At 37.9% G+C, this 17,074-nt stretch overlaps 1 protein-coding gene across 6 annotated transcripts in view; it reads left to right on the top strand.

The window, feature by feature from the left end:
- The window catches only part of TERF1 (telomeric repeat binding factor 1), a 36,772-nt gene extending 25,653 nt beyond the window's left edge, over positions 1–11,119 (top strand). For 4 of the 6 annotated variants that reach the window (XM_008515618.2, XM_008515619.2, XM_070631511.1 and 1 more), the window contains 2 exons: positions 1,779–1,885; positions 9,858–11,119. In XM_008515618.2, the coding sequence (XP_008513840.2) occupies positions 1,779–1,885; positions 9,858–10,034 (284 nt within the window). In that variant the 3' untranslated portion in view covers positions 10,035–11,119. Of the gene's footprint in view, positions 1–1,342; positions 1,427–1,763; positions 1,886–9,857 lie in introns of all 6 variants that reach the window. The other 2 variants (XM_070631513.1, XM_070631512.1) reach the window with 1 other exon arrangement.
- Positions 11,120–17,074: the final 5,955 nt, after the last annotated feature.

Here is a 17,074-nt window from a genome sequence, read left to right as displayed (position 1 = left end):
TTATTGAGAGAGAAGTATTGAAATCTCCAACTATAATTTTTAATTTCTTTATTATTTATCTCTGTTAAGTTATTACTTCCTTTTTGCTTTTTTAGTCCTCTAGCACCAGTTGAAATGATTCCTAATATGAAAATCCCTGTTTGTAACTAGTGTGATTTCCATTTTCCTGGCAACTGGAGCTGGACCAGCACACATGGTCTGTTCCTGCAACAATATTGTATTGTCTCAGTCACTGTAGTTTTGTAATAACTCAGTAAGTGATGGGGCACTTCCCTTTATCTTACTGTTCTTCAGCAGCATCTGGACTGTTCTTGATGTTTTGGTCTTCTGTTTTGTCAGGAAAAGAACCCCAGCTTCATAGAGGATGGCAAGCAGTAAACCTGCTGCCACTCCACAGGTGCCAAAAGTAGACAGTAAGACTTAATGGGTCAGAACAAGACAGTTTATTACAGCACAACAAATAGCATGGCATCAGCACAGGTCCTCTACCCCAGGCTGGTAGGCAGTGCGTCAGGCCTGGGTGGATGCTATGCAGGCAGTAGGTTGTACTGCAGCTGAGGAGCTTGGGGCCATGGGCCTAGAGCTCTTTTTGAGTAAGCAGTAAAACATTGTAGCAGACAAGCTAGTCCCTTCCCCAGGAGAGAGTGTTTATGTGTTGGTGAGGTTATGGTTCTGTTGACCTGATTAGGTGCCTATCTGACTAACTATGGAAACTTCTCAGTATTAGGAAGTGAATAAGCCTTGTACGTACGTTCAGCAGAAACTTCAGGGATGGTCAGGGCACTCTCTTTGCCATCTTTGATTTTGCCATCTTGGATTAATTGACCAGTCTGCCTATTCAAAGCAAGAGAATACTCACTCGCATTTTAAAAATAGTCTCCTAACACATAATTTTAGAATAATCTTAAGTTCTACAAAGAACCCTGTTGAAATTTTGATTTGAAATTGCATTGTAACAATAGATAATTTTGGAGAGAACTGACACAATTATGTTGTCTTCCTATGCATGAACAGTTATTTCTCTATTTAGATTTTTTTATAACGTGTATGTGTATATACACACACATTACATATCGTAAAACTTTATAATTTACTCCATACAGATCTTGACCACTTTTGCTAGATTTATCTTTAAGAATGTTATATTTTTTGTTACTATTGTAAATATTATCTTTCAGTTGTTTTAATTAAATATTTTAACTGCTTGTTACTAATGTACAGAGTTTTATTTATTAATCTTATATCCAACCATCTTTGTAAATCCTTTTTAATTCTATTTGTAGATTCTTTTAGGTTTTCTCTATAAACAGTTTTCTTTCAATAATTACAGTTTTCTTTCCAGTTACATATACGTTTACTTCTTGTCTTACTAACCTGACTGTGAGTAAGAAAGAGGGAATGGAGAAAGGGTTATACTTCTTACACTGTGTCCAATATTCCTTAAAAGTTATCTGAACAAAATTTTAATAATCCTATAAGGTAAATATTATTCCTTTTTTTAACATGATGAAAAGGCAGGCTCTGGGAGGTGAGATGACTTGCTTAAAAACATATAAAAGAATCAAGATTCAAAAACACCCGCTCTGATTTTCAAAGATGGATCTTTGCACTGTCCCATGTTCTTCCAGATTCAAAGGGGAAAAAATTAAGCAGATAAAGTTCTTTTCCTTTAAAGTAGCTAAAAAATAAATAGTAATTTTATGGTAACCTTTAAAAATGTAATTCTTCTTTTTCTTTTAATGTAAAATAATCTTTGATGACAGTGTTTCTCCTTTTAGGTGGAAGAAGGAAGAAAAACAGTACACGAACAACTGAAAGCCAGAAAATACGTGTTGTGAACAGTGAGCCGGTAACTCCGGAAAAACATCGGTCGAGAAAAAAACAGGTGTTTGTTAATTATTTAAATAATACGTAATGGACATTAAAGTGATAACTTGAATAATTATGATTATTTCACATCAACCCTAAAAAATCTGAGTATAAAATGTTTCCTCTTTGCCATCTTTGATTTTGCCATTTTAGATTAATTAACCAATTTGCCTATTCAAACTTCCAAGAAAATACTGCACCCGCCTTTTAAAAATAGTCTTAAACTGGATGTTGATGATGACGTTTATTTAGAATTATTTTGATACTATCATAAAGTCAGTTCATCAGATGTAAGGTGAGACTTAAATCCACATTGTAAGCTTCTATATTTATATCTTCCTAATAGAGATCCAATATAAATTCACTTCTTCTGTGCTAAAAAAAAAAAAGAAAAAAAAAGGCGGGCAGTCCCGCTGGCATAGTGGTTAAGTTGGAGTGCTCTGCTTCAGCAGCCTGGGCATGGACCTACACACCACTTATCAAGCCATGCTGTGGCAGGCATCCCACATGTAAAATAAAGGAGGATGGGCAGGGATGTTAGCTCAGGACCAAGCTTCCTCAGCAAAAAGAGGAGGATTGGCAGTGGATGTTAGCTCAGGGCTAATCTTCCTCCAGAAAAAAAAAGGAACATGTCATTTGAGATGGAATTTTTGTATTCAGAAAGTTAAGATGGCTCAATTCTAGGACTCACTTCATTTGTTTCCCCTCTTAGTGATGTTATAGTCCTGTGCCATCTGTCCATTTTCTGAAATCATTGTTTCCTGTATTTTATCTGGTTTTCTAGTTGTTTACAGCAGGTAAATAAATCTGGTTCTTGTTTTATCATAGCTGGAAGTGGAAGGTGATCCTATGCTTAGTTTTCTTACTCTCCTTTATTTAAGGTGAATTTTTTTCTTGATACACTATTTATTTATGGTTCATGTTGAGGTTTTGGGCTGGAGTCAAGTTCCAGGCTACTAGGGATATCTCCTATGACTCAAGCTTATTTTGGCCTTGCCTTCTCCCCCAGTGAACATAGCAAGCAACTCCTACTTATGATTTGCCTCCTGCAAACATTGCGTATCTGTGCAATTCCTTATTTGGCCCCACCACCTCTACTTTTTGAAACTATTGCAGGTTGAGGGAGGCTCCTGCTGTTGCATACCAGGGATTTAGAGTGTACACCTCAGGATGTGTTCCTTACTTTGGAAAAGTGCACACCACAGGCTTTCTGAGATCTGTAGGAAGAATGGTTGTGCCCTGCTTCTTCACATATGTTTTGTCAATTTCCACCAATGATGTACCCCTTCTACCTATATTACATTCACAACATAGGGTCTCCTAATTTTATCAGAGTTTGGGATTTTATTTCTTTCCTTCTTCCTTTCTTTCTTTTCTTTTTAAAAGATTGACACCTGAGCTAACATCTGTTGCCAATCTTCTTTTTTTTTCCTTCTTCTTCTCCCCAAAGCCCCCCAGTACATAGTTGTGTATTCTAGTTGTAGGTCCTTCTGGCTCTGCTATGTGGGACGCCACCTCAGCATGGCTTGATGAGCAGTGCCATGTCCACACCCAGGATCCAAACCTGTGAACCCTGGGCCCCTGAAGTGGAGCACGTGAACTTAACCACTTGGCTATGGGGCTGGCCCCTTTTTCCTTGTTACTGTTGGGTGAATTCTCAAAGGAGAATGAGTAAATGCTGACTGTATACCACTGTATGCAACCAAAAGTCATACTCATTTTTTATCTTTGATGTTTTGCACTTTGAATGTGATATGTCAAAGTGTAGTTCTTTGGGATTTATACTATTTTGTGTGCTGAGCTTCCTGTATCTGTTTTGGTGTCTGTCATTAATTTTGGAAAATTCTCAGCCACTATTACTTCAAATCTTTCTTCTATTCCTTCTCTTTTTCTTTTTCTGGTGTCCCATTACATGTATGTTACACCTTTTGTACTTGTTCCACAGTTCTTGGCTATTCTTTTCTCTTTTTATAATTCTTTTTTCTCTTTGCTTTTCAGTTTGGGAAGTTTCTGTTAACATATCTTAAAGCTCACTGATTTCTTTTTTTATCTATGTCTAGTCTGCTGATGAACCATCAAAGGCATTCTTCTTTCTGTTACTGTCTTGTTGATTTCTAGCATTTTCTTTTGATTCTTAAGGTTTACATCTCTGCTTACATTTACCAACCTGTTTTTACATATTGTCTACTTTTTCCATTAAAGCCCTTGGCATATTAATCATAGTTATTTTAAATTCCTGGTCTGATAATTCCAAAATCTCCACCATAGCTGAGCCTGTTGCTGCTTTGTCCCTTTAGATTGTGTTTTTGCCTTTTAGTAGTGTACCTTATAGTTTTTGTTCATAGCCAGACATGATGTGTCAGGTAAAAGGAAGTGAGGGAAATTTGGCCTTTAGTGTGAAGTTTTATGTCTGTCTGCTAGGAGTTAGGCTTTGTTTACTGTTGCAGTAGCTGTAGGTGTCAGAAGCTAAAATTTCCTTGTTTTTGTCTAACCTTGTTGTCTTTGGGTTTCCCTAGAGACTCCTTCTTAGTAAGAGTCTGAGGCAGCTCTTTGATCTGAGGCAATTGTTATATAGGAGCCCAAATAGCGTGGTGGTAAGATGGGGGAGGGGGAGAGGAAGCAGGCTGTAGTTCTGTGGTCCTCTCATTCTCTTAGTGAGCCTATGTCCTGGGCTAAGACCTTCATACTTCTCAGCTTTGATTTCCCCCTATTTGGTGGGACAGGGGGGCTAGAGGGGGCTGGAGTGGGATGTTTCCACAGGTCAGTTAGACACTGGCAAAATTAGTTTCTCTTGAGGGCAGGCGTTTGTTAATGAGAACGGAATGCTCTGGATGCATTTCAAAATGGCTACATTTCCCATCCCCCTGCTAGAAACAGGATGGGGTTTCCTCCCATCTTCACCCTGAGAACCTGATGGTGCTTTTTGAGGTCAAACTCACAAAAGTTTGTGGGCCCCACTGAGGCTGGGTCCCTGGAGTTCTTTCTTTCTTTCTTTCTTTCTTTTTCTGCTTTATCTCCCTAAACCATGTCCACAGTTGTATATCTTAGTTGCAGGTCCTTCTAGTTGTGGGTCTTTTTATATATATATATATATATATGGAGTTCTTTAACTCAAGCTTATCCATAGTGAGCCTCCATCAGTCCGTCCGTCACAGTTAAGTGTTCCTCCCAGTCCTGGCTCCAGATGTGAGCTTCTGCTCCCAGAACCTGTGATTCTCTGTGTCCACCTTGCTGTCTTTCTCATTTCCAAGGCAGCAGTTTGCCCTGTGACAGTAATTCTCTGGTGGATCTAAGAAGAGTTGTTGACTTTCAGTTTGTTCAGCTTTTTTCTTGTAGTGAGGACTAGAGTGATATTTCCAAGCTCTTTATGTGGTAGTCCAAAAACTAGAAGTCTCTGCCTCATACTTTTAATTAATCTTCCCCTGTAGTCCTTCTGGCAACAATTCAAAATGGGATTGTAGTTGCTGTCTATAGATATATATCAAGGAAACAGTTCCTCTCTCTCTTTTTTTGTATTTGACACAAAATGTGGGAAATCGACTACATAATGTAAAGAATAGAATATAGGTGATATTGCCTGTCACTGTTTACTATGCCAGAAATTAATTCTGTGGATATCACAACTGTCTGGGTTTTTTTTTGGCTTTCCCCTGTTGGCTTTTTGGTGGGACAGCTTATTTCAGAGGAGCAACAAATTTTATCTTATTTTGTGTTGAGATTTTAGTTCTTAAAAGTTTTTTTGCAGTAGCCTGTGACTGACTGGACGCTTCCTCCTTCCTCTGTTTGTTAAACAGACAAAGGTATTTCTGCTTGCTCATGACAAGTTAAAAAAAAGCCTTCCTTTTGTAAATTTATTCTAATCAAGAAGAAAAGTAAATGCCTTTCAACAACCAAGACTTTTTTTCCATAGATGGTATATAATGGGCATTACTATAACAGTATTTTTTTATTATACATGGTATCATTTTCAAGGCATTATAAAGCATTGTTTTGCCTCTAAAAGGCATTAGAAATGATATACAATTTTCAAATATAAGTCATACAAACTTTTTAGCCTTAAGAAAGAAAAAAAGTGCATTTTAATTTGTTATGTGCTCTTTGTATCTTTTTGGGTTATGGTTATGGCTAGGATTGTTAATGATTTTTTATTGATTTTATTTTTAATTTTTCAAGAAAAGCAAAAAACAAAAGAATAGCACACAGGACACAATTTTTGTTTATGTCCTGAAACATATCCTCTTAAAACTCTTTGTTAGTGATGTGTCATGAATGGAATCTAGTACAATAAGTCAAACATATAACTCTTCATTTCTTCATTTTATAAGTCACAGAGCAGACTTATGAAATTAGTACTGCCCTGTGTTTTATTTCTGATCTGACAGTGATAAGCCCGTTGTGTCACTCATTCAACTCCATCTATAGAAAGTAGAAGTTGGCCTCTTTAAACTCTGACCTCTAAAGATTGTAGTTATTTGTATCTGATCACTTATTCCATATGATGTTTTTGAAGACTCTTGCACCTTTAAATCATAGATGAAGTTAAGCAAAGACTGTAAAAACATTCAGATCAAACAAAATAGGGCATAATCACATAGTAACAATTTATCAAGTTAAAGATTATCTTTTTCAATAGAAGAAAAAAAATAATGTTAAACGCTGTGGTTTTCAGTTAACCTACTGACAAAATTATAACTTGCTTCTAGGTCAGAGGTTGGCCACCTTTTTCTGTAAAGGGCCAGGCAGTGAATATTTTAGGCTTCATGGGCCATATACATTTCTGTCATATCTTCTTCTCTTTTTCTTTTTTAAAAAGAAGTTTTTAAAATGTAAAAACCATTGTTGGCTCCTGGGCTGTACAGTCTGGGGCTGGATTCTGGCAGTAGTCTGCCAACCCTGCGGTTTGTGATTCACTGGCAAGTACTGCTTAAACACATTGCACCCAGGAACCTAAATAGGATTCAAGCTGAGAATATTAGTTATTTATTGAGAGAAATGGGCTTTTGTATTGTATCAGACGTCATCTGTGCTTTCTGTTAAAAGTAACATTGCTCAGATTAAAACAAGAAAACAGTGCTGTGTATATGAAATTTGCATAAACCAAAGACTACTTTTTAAAGTTGAATGAATATGTGGCAACTTCTTACACAACAAAAAATCTTAACTTGGGGACCATAAAATCAATAGGTTTTTTTAAGAGGTGTCTAAGTGGCCCCAGAAATTTCGTGTAAAATTGTATTCATCTTCACTTCTCTATGAAGTGGATCCATAGCTTTCATCACATTCTCAAAGATTTATGTGACCCCAAAGGTTAATAACCCACTGCTGAAGTACTTTTTTTTTTAAAGATTTTATTTTTTTTCCTTTTTCTCTCCAAAGCCCCCCAGTACATAGTTGTGTATTTTTAGTTGTGGGTTCTTCTAGTTGTGGCATGTGGGATGCTGCCTCAGCATGGCCTGATGAGTGGTGCCATGTCTGCGCCCAGGATTGGAACAGGTGAAACCCTGGACCGCTAAAGCAGAGCGTGTGAACCTAACCACTTGGCCACAGGCCGGCCCCTGCTGAAGTACTTTTAATCAGGTGGTCTATCCCTTTAAACTCCTCACCCTACACATGCAAAATTTACATCTCTTTTGGTTTTATGTCACATAGTGACAACCAGTGTGCTTTGTACTAGTGGTGACAGGCGAGGGAGTGGGCTGGGCCCGTCAGCGTGGGCGGAGGCAGTCTCTGTCTGTGGATTGCGCAGCCATGCACTTGTAGGCAGCACTGTTGCTGATAGGGGGCAGCTCAGACAGACCTCTACAAGGGGTTAATTATGGTCACTGCCGGTTTCGTGGCACTGAGCCATACACAAGATAGTTTTCATCTCATGTTTGTCTTCAAGACACCTTGAGTTCTTTTTAATACGGCATCAGACAAATGAGCTGGATTTTTTCCTTTAATTGTAGCAACATACACATAACAAAATTTACCGTCTTAAGTATTTTAAAGTGTATATATAGTTCAGTGGCATTAAACATTCATATTGTTGTGCTAACATTACCACCAACCATTGACAGACCTCTTTTCATCTTGCAGAACTAAAACTCTACTCATTAAACAGTAACTCCCCATTTGCCCCTCCCCCAAGCCTCTGGCAACCATCATTCTACTTTCTATCTCTGGATTTGACTATTTTAGTTATTTAAGTGGAGTCATGTAATATTTGTTCTTTTGTGTCTGGCTTATTTCACTTAGCATAATATCCTCAGGGTTCATCCATGTTGTAGTATGCGTGGGAATTTCCTTCCTTTTTAAGGCTGCATAATATCTCATTGTGTTTATATACCACATTTTGTTTATCCATTGATCATCCATCAATGGACACTTGGGTTGCTTCCACCTTTTGGCTATTGTGAATAATACTGCTATCAACGTGAGTATACAAATTTCTCTTCAAGTCCCTGCTTTCAATCCTTTTGGGTATATACCCCACAAGTACAATTGCTGAATCACATGGTAATTTTATTTTTAGTATTTTGAGGAACCACCATGCTATTATCCACAGTGGCCACATAATTTTTCATTCCCACCAACAGTACATAAGAGTTCCAGTTTCTCCACATCCTCACCAACACTTATTGTTCTGTTTTTTTGACAGTAGACATCCTAGTGGATGTGAGGTGTATGTTCTTGTGGTTCTGATTTGCATTTCCCTAATGATTCATGATGTTGAGCACCTTTTCATGTGTTTATTGGCCATTTGTATAACTTCTTTGGAGAAATGTCTGTTCAAGTCCTTTGCTCATTTTTTTAAAAAAATTTAATTCTTTGTAATAAAACACACAGAACATAAAATTTATCATCTTAATCTTTGTGAAGTGTACGATTCAGTGGCATTAAGTCCATTCACATTGTTGAGCAGCCGATCTATGGGACCTTTTCATCTTGTGAAGCTGAAACGCTCTACCCATTAAATGGGTTCTCATTTCCCCTCCCCGTCCCCTGGTAACCACCGTTCTACTTTCTGTTTCTATGAGTTTGACTACTCTAGGTACCTCATAAATGTGAAATCATACGGTGTTTGTCTTTTTGTGACTGGTGATGAATGGATTTGTAAAGAAAATGTGGAAGTCAGCTGGGGAAATCAGTCATAGTCTAGACACAGAAAATAATCACTCAGCTGTTCTTGTTGCTCCTTCCATGTGTCAGCAGATTGGTCTCCTGTAGCAAACGCCAAGTATCAGTAATTGTGTTGATGTATGATACTGAATTTGATTTTTAAAAATTTTCAGTAATTTTCTCCAAAAACTAAATAGTTATTTTTAATTAGTTTGTGTTAGTTGTGTTTTCAAAAACGTATTTTAGAGAAGATTGGAGTTTTACGTGTGTCTATACTTTGCCTAACATAGACAGAACAAGGTTTTCACTGAGTTCATTAATGAAGTATTAAATTAATATTCATAAGTTCTATTTAGAAAATATGTAGAATGAATAAATACTAATCTATTAACAATTATAGAAAAGCATCTTAAGAGACAGTGTGGACTTACAGTCAGACAAATTGGCTTGGTGATTAGCTCTGTCATTTTGTAGCCGTCTGATCTTGGGCAGCTGAGCCATAGTTATTCATGTGAGAGGAACAGTGATAGTGAGGACCCTTAAAAATCTTATCATGGTAAACAGGAGATCTGCAGAAATCTAAGAAATGTATTCAGAAATTTTTGCAGCTCCAATATTAAGAAACTATAACATTATTTTGACAAAAACCAGTTGCATTTATAGTAGATATGTTCTTTAAAGAATTGTTTCTGTGAATACCTGTTCTACTTTTTATCTACTTTTGATGGATGTTAACTAGACTTACTGTGGTGATCATTTTGTAATATATACAAATATCAAATCATTTATGTAATATACCTGAAACTAATACAATATGTTGATTATACCTCAATTAAAAAAAAGAAAGAATTGTTTCTGTGAATAACTGTCCTACTTTTTATCAAAAGGCATGGCTTTGGGAAGAAGACAAGAATCTGAGGTCTGGTGTGAGGAAATATGGCGAGGGAAACTGGTCTAAAATACTCTTACATTATAAATTCAACAACCGGACGAGCGTCATGTTAAAAGACAGATGGAGGACTATGAAGAAGCTGAAACTGATATGCTCAGACAGTGAAGACTGAGTGTGTTTGTAAAAGCTTGATAAAAGGACAGTTAAATATTTTGATCACTGCATTTTTTTTGAAACTTGGTGGTCACTGGTGTACCTTAAAATTTTTGTTTAAAGCATTACAATATTTTTCCATGACACAGTCATTTCATTAACATGAGGATTTGTGCTATAAGAGTAAGATTATATGCCATTTTTCTTTTCTTTAAGGATCTTTTAACTTGGATGAAATATAAATTTGTTGAACCCTGGTGCTTTCAATACCCCTATCCCCAAATCCTGTTCCAATAAAAAAGTGAAAATGTGGTAAGAGAAAAAATATATTTCTCCTAACCTGTGTCTCTAGGTTGGCTTCAACTCGGTAACACACACATAGAAGTGAAGTTTCTAAATCAGTGAATAATAATAGGCCTTTGACAGGTGATGACTTGATTTATGGCCTTAATATATGAATTACTGAGACATTTGTTTATAGAATGATAAATGCACAAAGTAATCTGTGAGTTATAACATAGTTAAATTTTCCTTTCAGTAGTTTCATATAAAGGAAGAAACTTTAAACTAGTAATACTGTAGGACAAAATTTGTACTTTTACCAAGAAAATACCTTCATGTCTCATTTAGGTACATTTGACTTTTGTTCCAGTGTTAAAACCTTAACAAAGATGGATTTAAATAAAGCTTCTTTATAACCTAGTGCCATAAATATCAATTTCTCTGATATTTTTATTTATTCTATCAATATTGGGCCTAAATGATATTCTGTAAATGCTTAAATTGGTATTAATCACGATCATTTTGACATCTATGATGAATACTAAATAAACAAAGTCATACACACCTTACTAGACAATTTTGAGTTTTCACCAACATCTTTATTCTTTAGAGTATTTAGTCAAAAACTGATAGAATTATTTAGCATGTCAAGTTACATGTGCTTTATTTAACAAGCGAGCGAAAATACTGAATTGCATAAAAAGTAAAGTAGTATTTTGTCATCTGTATTTCATTTCTTATTAAAGTTTTTATACATTACTTTCACATTGTTCCTGAATGTGTTGTCGTATACATATAATAAACAGAAATGCTGGTAATTACTGTCTGCTTCCTGACTCAGTCTATCCTGTCACACCACTAGTTACTGTCACTGTTTATTGCAGGCATCGTGATGGTTATTGTCAAAGCTGGCAGCACAGCCTCAGTGGACCTGTAAGTCGACCTCCTCCTTCCAAATATGAGAAATCGTCAAATCTAAGTTGCCATTAACTGTAAGATGCTCAGTTACTTTATGTGCCACTAAAAAAGATTATACTATAGTATGGTGCTTTCTTATTTATAATTTTATTTTACTTATTACAAGAGCTGTCTTAGATTTATTTAAATGTAGATTTTTATCATATAATTTGTGTATACATTAGAAAAAAAAGCAAAATAAATTCTGTGATGTATTCCTAAAACTTCTTCTTAAATCTGAATCTTCTGAATTACTTTTTTTAATTGAAGTTTTTGACATAATTGTAGATTCATGTGCAGTGAGAAATAATAGAGGTCCCTTGTACGCTTATTCCAGCTTCCCCCAATATTAATTTGTAAAACTAAAGTATATCACCATCAGGATATTGATATTGATACGATCCACCAACCTTATTCAGATTTCCGCAGTTTTACTTCTACTTGTACTGTGTGTGTGGTGTGTTTAGTTCTAAACAATTTATCACCTGTGTAGGTTCATGTATCCACCACCACATGCAAGATAGTGAACAGCTTCAACACAATGAGGATTCCTCCTATTGCCACTCACCTCCCTCTTGTGTCGTTCCTCCAACCCTTGGCAACCACTGATCTGTCCTCCATTTTAAAAATTTAATCATTTAAAAATGTTACATAGAGAGGGACATCACCGAAAATGGCAAAGTAGGGAGCTCCAAAGATTCTTCCTTCTACTGAAGCAACTATTAAGCTGGCAAAAACTTAGAATCAACTTTTTGAAACTCTGCAATCTAATAAAAACTTAAAACAACTGGGAGTGCTTAATAAAGAGGCTACTAAGTGCTGGTAAAAGGATTTTGGTGTTTTTGCTTACCCCATTTGTGGGGACAGTGGTATGCATTCTTAGTGCATCGATGGAGCAAGAGTGGGCAATTCTTATTGTCACAGAATTGTGATTGTGTTTTAACCTGTTTGGAAGTTCCCTGGGGTTCAATTCAGAGGTTTTCCTTTGTTTTGCCGCCTCTGAACTCTCAGGGTTTTAAAACATTACCTACAGCTTCCTGGGGTCAGCAACGGCAGACAGAGCGAACAACACAGACCTTTTTGAAAAGCCTGGGGAGGAAGATACATGGAGAGTAAAGGCTTTCAAAGACTGGAGTAAACCACAGGATCCAGAAGGCCATGCACGTGCCCAGGACTGGACACAGTCTCAGAAAAGACCTGGGTGGACCCTAGGCCTCTGCCTCTGAATGATCTTTGGGCTTCACGTATGTAGGAGGTGAAGGCTAAGGCAGAGTTGTGAGCGGCCTGGCTAAGCATTGAGGGAGGGCCCCAACTCACAGCTGATCTGCTAAGGCCAGGAGACTATCTTTTGTTTTGTTTTTCTTCTTGAGGCATTTAAGGAAATTAAGTATTCTATGTATTCTTTGCCATTTTTTCTTTCACTCAACATATTCAAGCTCTGACTCATGTACATTTCCATAATAATAGGCTATATAACTATATCACAATTACTTATCCATTATGCTGTTGAGGATTTGAGTTGTGGAAATAAATGAAGACCACACTCAAAACTGAGAACAAATAGGCTGCTTATTCAGAGCTTGCCGCAGCAAGGGAGTCGGCCACCATCACCTGCGTCTGGCAGGCACTCGGGCAGGCAGAGGTTTACAGTGGGAAAGCTTCAGAGTGAAAAACACAGAGAAGGCTTCAGGCAGGCTCGGATTGGAGGTTGTTGGCATAAGGAAGTTGGAGGCTGGCCAACTAGCAGCAGCATCTTACATGATTGTTTGGGGGGACATATTTGGCTTTCTCTGATTGGTCCTGAGTTGGAGATGGGGACAAAAAATACAGATGTTGGCAGTCGTCAACCAAGTCCTGACCATTCTGGGTGGCTTGCTGAAGAGTTGTGGTTTGGCATCCCAGACTTTGCTGCAGACGTGGGTCAGAGTTTGTTGTCATATTTTTCCCCATTGTCCCTTTTTATATTCGGTCTCAGAGCTGTTTCCAGGTTATGGCTGCAAAGCTTTTCCAATTTACATAAAGTGTAATATGAGAAATAACATTAACTCTTAAATTGAAAAGTTAGGTATAATATTATAACCCCTAGAGCAACCATTTAAAAGAATACTGATATACAGCCAATAGGTAAATTCAAATGGAATATTAAAAATTAATCAAATAGTTCAAAAGAAAGCAAAAGGAGGGAAAAGGGGAAGCAAAAACAAAACCACAGGGAGAAACAAAACAAAAATGGTACACCTGAATCCAACCATGTCATTAATTATATTAAATGTCAATGGTCTAAGTCAGGGGATTGACAAACTCTGTAAAGGGCCAAATGAAATATTCCAGGTTTTGTGGGCCTCATGGTGTCTATGAGCTCTCCTTGGAATTAGCCACAGACATAAACACGTAAATGAGCTAGTGTGGCTGTGTTCCAGTAAAACTACATTTACAAAAACAGGGGGCAAGATTTAGCCTGCAGGCTGTAATTTGCTGACCCTTGACTTTGAATTCTAGATTTTTGTTTTCTTCCTTTAAAATATGTTCTAGGCGGTTAAGTTACTTCCAAATCTAGGAGCTTCTTTTAATTCTCTCTTTTATTCTTCTAGGTTTGGAAGTTTCCAAGTTTGGAACCACTTTCAAACTAACAGCTTGGTGTTTCTAAAGACCAGCCTGGTGATGAGAATTTGGGCTGCAAATCCACAGGATGGCTGACTGGCGACAACCTCTTAGAGTTAGGCCCAAAGCAATGCTCCCGCAGTCCTTTAGGGAGAAGGGAGAGAGTTTGGGATTCTCTTGCGGTTCAGTCTTCCTCTAAGAATATAGTCTGTTGGCGTCCATGTTTAATTATACCGCACCTCAATCTGGGGGCGGCCTTTGCATTCTTCCTCATTTGCTGAGGAAGAGAGGACAATAAAGGAACTAAGGACTGTGAAACAGCCCCGCTTTCCTCTGCCAAATGGTGGAACACAGCCTGCTGGTGAGGAAACTGGCCAGAGGGTGCAGGCGGTGCTGGTCTGGAACAGCAGTCCCCCATTCCTGGATGGTGTGGAGAGCGTGGGGAGGTGGCTAGAAGGCGCAGCTGGAACTCATCCAGGTCGCTCCCAGGCTGGGTAATGATGATGGAGGGCCAGAACTGGAAGGGAATGGTCTTCCTGTCGCTCTCACTCCGCAGTTACGCCGAGGCCTTATAAAACTTAATTGTTATCATGCAAGAGATGTTTACAGAGTCCAGCCCCATTATCACAAAGCAGGGCAAAGAAAGGGGGATTTGGAGCTGAGAGCCAATAAATTGATAACTGGCACAGAAGGGGCTGTTTTTTGAAACTTAGCCCCACCTCCCCACACACACCTTCATAAGTCAAAAATGCTTTAACAATAAAGTAAGTCTCCATTTAAATCTATACCGTGTTGAAAGAACAAAAATAGAAGACCATTTGACACAGGAAATATGATAGTTTGTAAGATATACAGCTCTCAGGAAAAGACTAATAATTTTCCAGTGTTCTTACATTATTTACAAGAGAATTATTTGAAGAGTGTTTTCCCTTCCCACTTGAGTCCTTGAGGAGCTCATGTCTGTCTTCATCTTTCTAAATTTGTAAGTGCTTTGATTTGCATGGATTATCTCATTTAATTCTTGTAAAACCCTGAGGCAGAATGGTATTATTAATTACATGTCATAGATGAGGAATCAAGCTTGTTATTTTTATTATATTTCAGGTGTACATCATTATATTTCGAATTCTGTATAGTCTACGTGGTATTCACCACCAAGTCTAGTTGCCATCCGTCACCATACATATGTGCCCCTTCAATCCTCTGCCCTTCCCCCACCCACCTCCCCATCTCATAACCACCAATCTCTTTTCTGTATCTGTGAGTTTATCTTTCACTTATGAGTGAAATCATACAGTATTTGGCTTTCTCCGTCTGACTTATTTCATTTAGCATAATACTCTCCATTATTGGTCCATCCATGTTGTCGCAAATGACAAGATTTCATCTTTTTCTAAGGCTGAGTAGCATTCTATTGTATACGTATATACTACACCTTCTTTATGAAGTAATACAAAATGTTCATAGTTTTAAAAGTAAAATAGTTCTACATGGCTTAAAATGGAAACACTCTTGGGGGCTGGCCCCGTGGCCGAGTGGTTAAGTTCGCGCGCTCCGCTGCAGGCGGCCCAGGGTTTCGTTGGTTCGAATCCTGGGCGTGGACATGGCACTGCTCATCAAGCCACACTGAGGCAGCATCCCACATGCCACAACTAGAAGGACCCACAACGAAGAATATACAACTATGTACTGGGGGGCTTTGGGTAGAAAAAAGGGAAAAAAATAAAATCTTAAAAAAAAAAAAAAGGAAACACTCTTCTCTTCCACCATCCTTCAGGGCTCCCTAGGGGTGACCTTCCTCAACTCTTTCAGCTTTTTTCTCACGTACTGATTTTTATATTTATTAAAAATATGCTCATACTGCTGTTTGTTATTTTCCAGTTTGAGGGACTGTATTATTGCCCCCCCCATAGGATGAGGTTTTAGGTCTCCTGCCTGCTCCCCTCCCCCCCCAAACACACACAGGGCACCCATGCATACGCTTCTCCTCCCCAGTTGTTCCAGCATATTTGTATCAGTTTTTTCTCAGAATTTCAAAGGCGTTACTCTGTTGTCCTTAGTGTCACATGTTGCTTTAGGTAGTCTGTCACCATCCTGATTACTGATCCTTTGCACGTGGCCTACTTTTTCTCTCTCCAAGCTTTTAGCTTCTTCTATATATCCAATGATCTAGAATTTCATGTGCTTTGATATATCTTCTTTTTTTTTTTTGTAACTATTGAGCCAAGCACTCAGTGACTTCAGAAATCTGTGTGCTAAGTTCTGAAAAATATCATTGTATTAGTTCTTTGCTAAAATTCTCCTCCTAGTTTCTTGGTACGCTCCTTCTGGAACTCCCATTATCCAGATGTTGGATCTCTTTGAATGATCCTCTTTTTTGTGTGAGGAAGATTGGCTCTGAGCAAACATCTGTTGCCAATCTTCCTCTTTTTGCTTAAGGAAGATTGTTGCTGAGCTAACAACATCTGTGCCAGTCTTCCTCTATTTTGTGTGGGATGTCACCATAGTGTGGCCAGACCAGCGGTGGTGGGTCCACACTTGGGATCCAAAGCTGCAAACCCTAGGCCACCGAAGCAGAGCTCGCAAACTTAACCGCTACACCACTGGGCCAGCCCCAGTCTAATTTCTTTTTGTCTCCTAACTTCTTTTTTTATTTTTTTAAAGATTGGCACCTGAGCTAACAACTGTTGCCAATCTTCTTTTCTTTTTTTCTGCTTTTTCTTCCCAAATCCCCCCAGTATATAGTTGTATATTTTTTTTTAGTTGTGGGTCCTTCTAGTTGCGGCATGTGGTACGCCGGTTCAACGTGGCCTGACTAATGGTGCCATGTCTGCGCCCAGGATCCGAACCGGCGAAACCCTGGCTGCCAAAGCAGAGAGCACAAACTAAACCACTTGGCCACGGGGCCGGCCCCTGTCTCCTAATTTCTATATCTTTAATTTTTTTGTTTACTTTGTGGGGAAAATGTCATGAAACTTTATTTCCAAATTTTCATAACATTTATATATCTACTATCAAACTTTTTCATTTCCAAGAGCTTTTAATTCTCCAAATGTTCTTTTTTAGGACATCTTGTTCTTATTTCATGATCAGTATCTTTTCATCTCTTCTGATCCTGGCATTGTTTATTGTTTTGCTTTGTTATATTGTTTGTTTCTGTTTAATTTTGGTTTCTCTCTTTCTTTCTTAGTGGTTTGCCTCAAATGCCTGGTTGTCCTG

The sequence above is a fragment of the Equus przewalskii genome, chromosome 8 (genome assembly GCF_037783145.1).
Source record: "Equus przewalskii isolate Varuska chromosome 8, EquPr2, whole genome shotgun sequence".
Lineage (NCBI taxonomy): Eukaryota > Metazoa > Chordata > Mammalia > Perissodactyla > Equidae > Equus > Equus przewalskii.
This window is presented reverse-complemented; position numbering and strand designations above follow the sequence as displayed.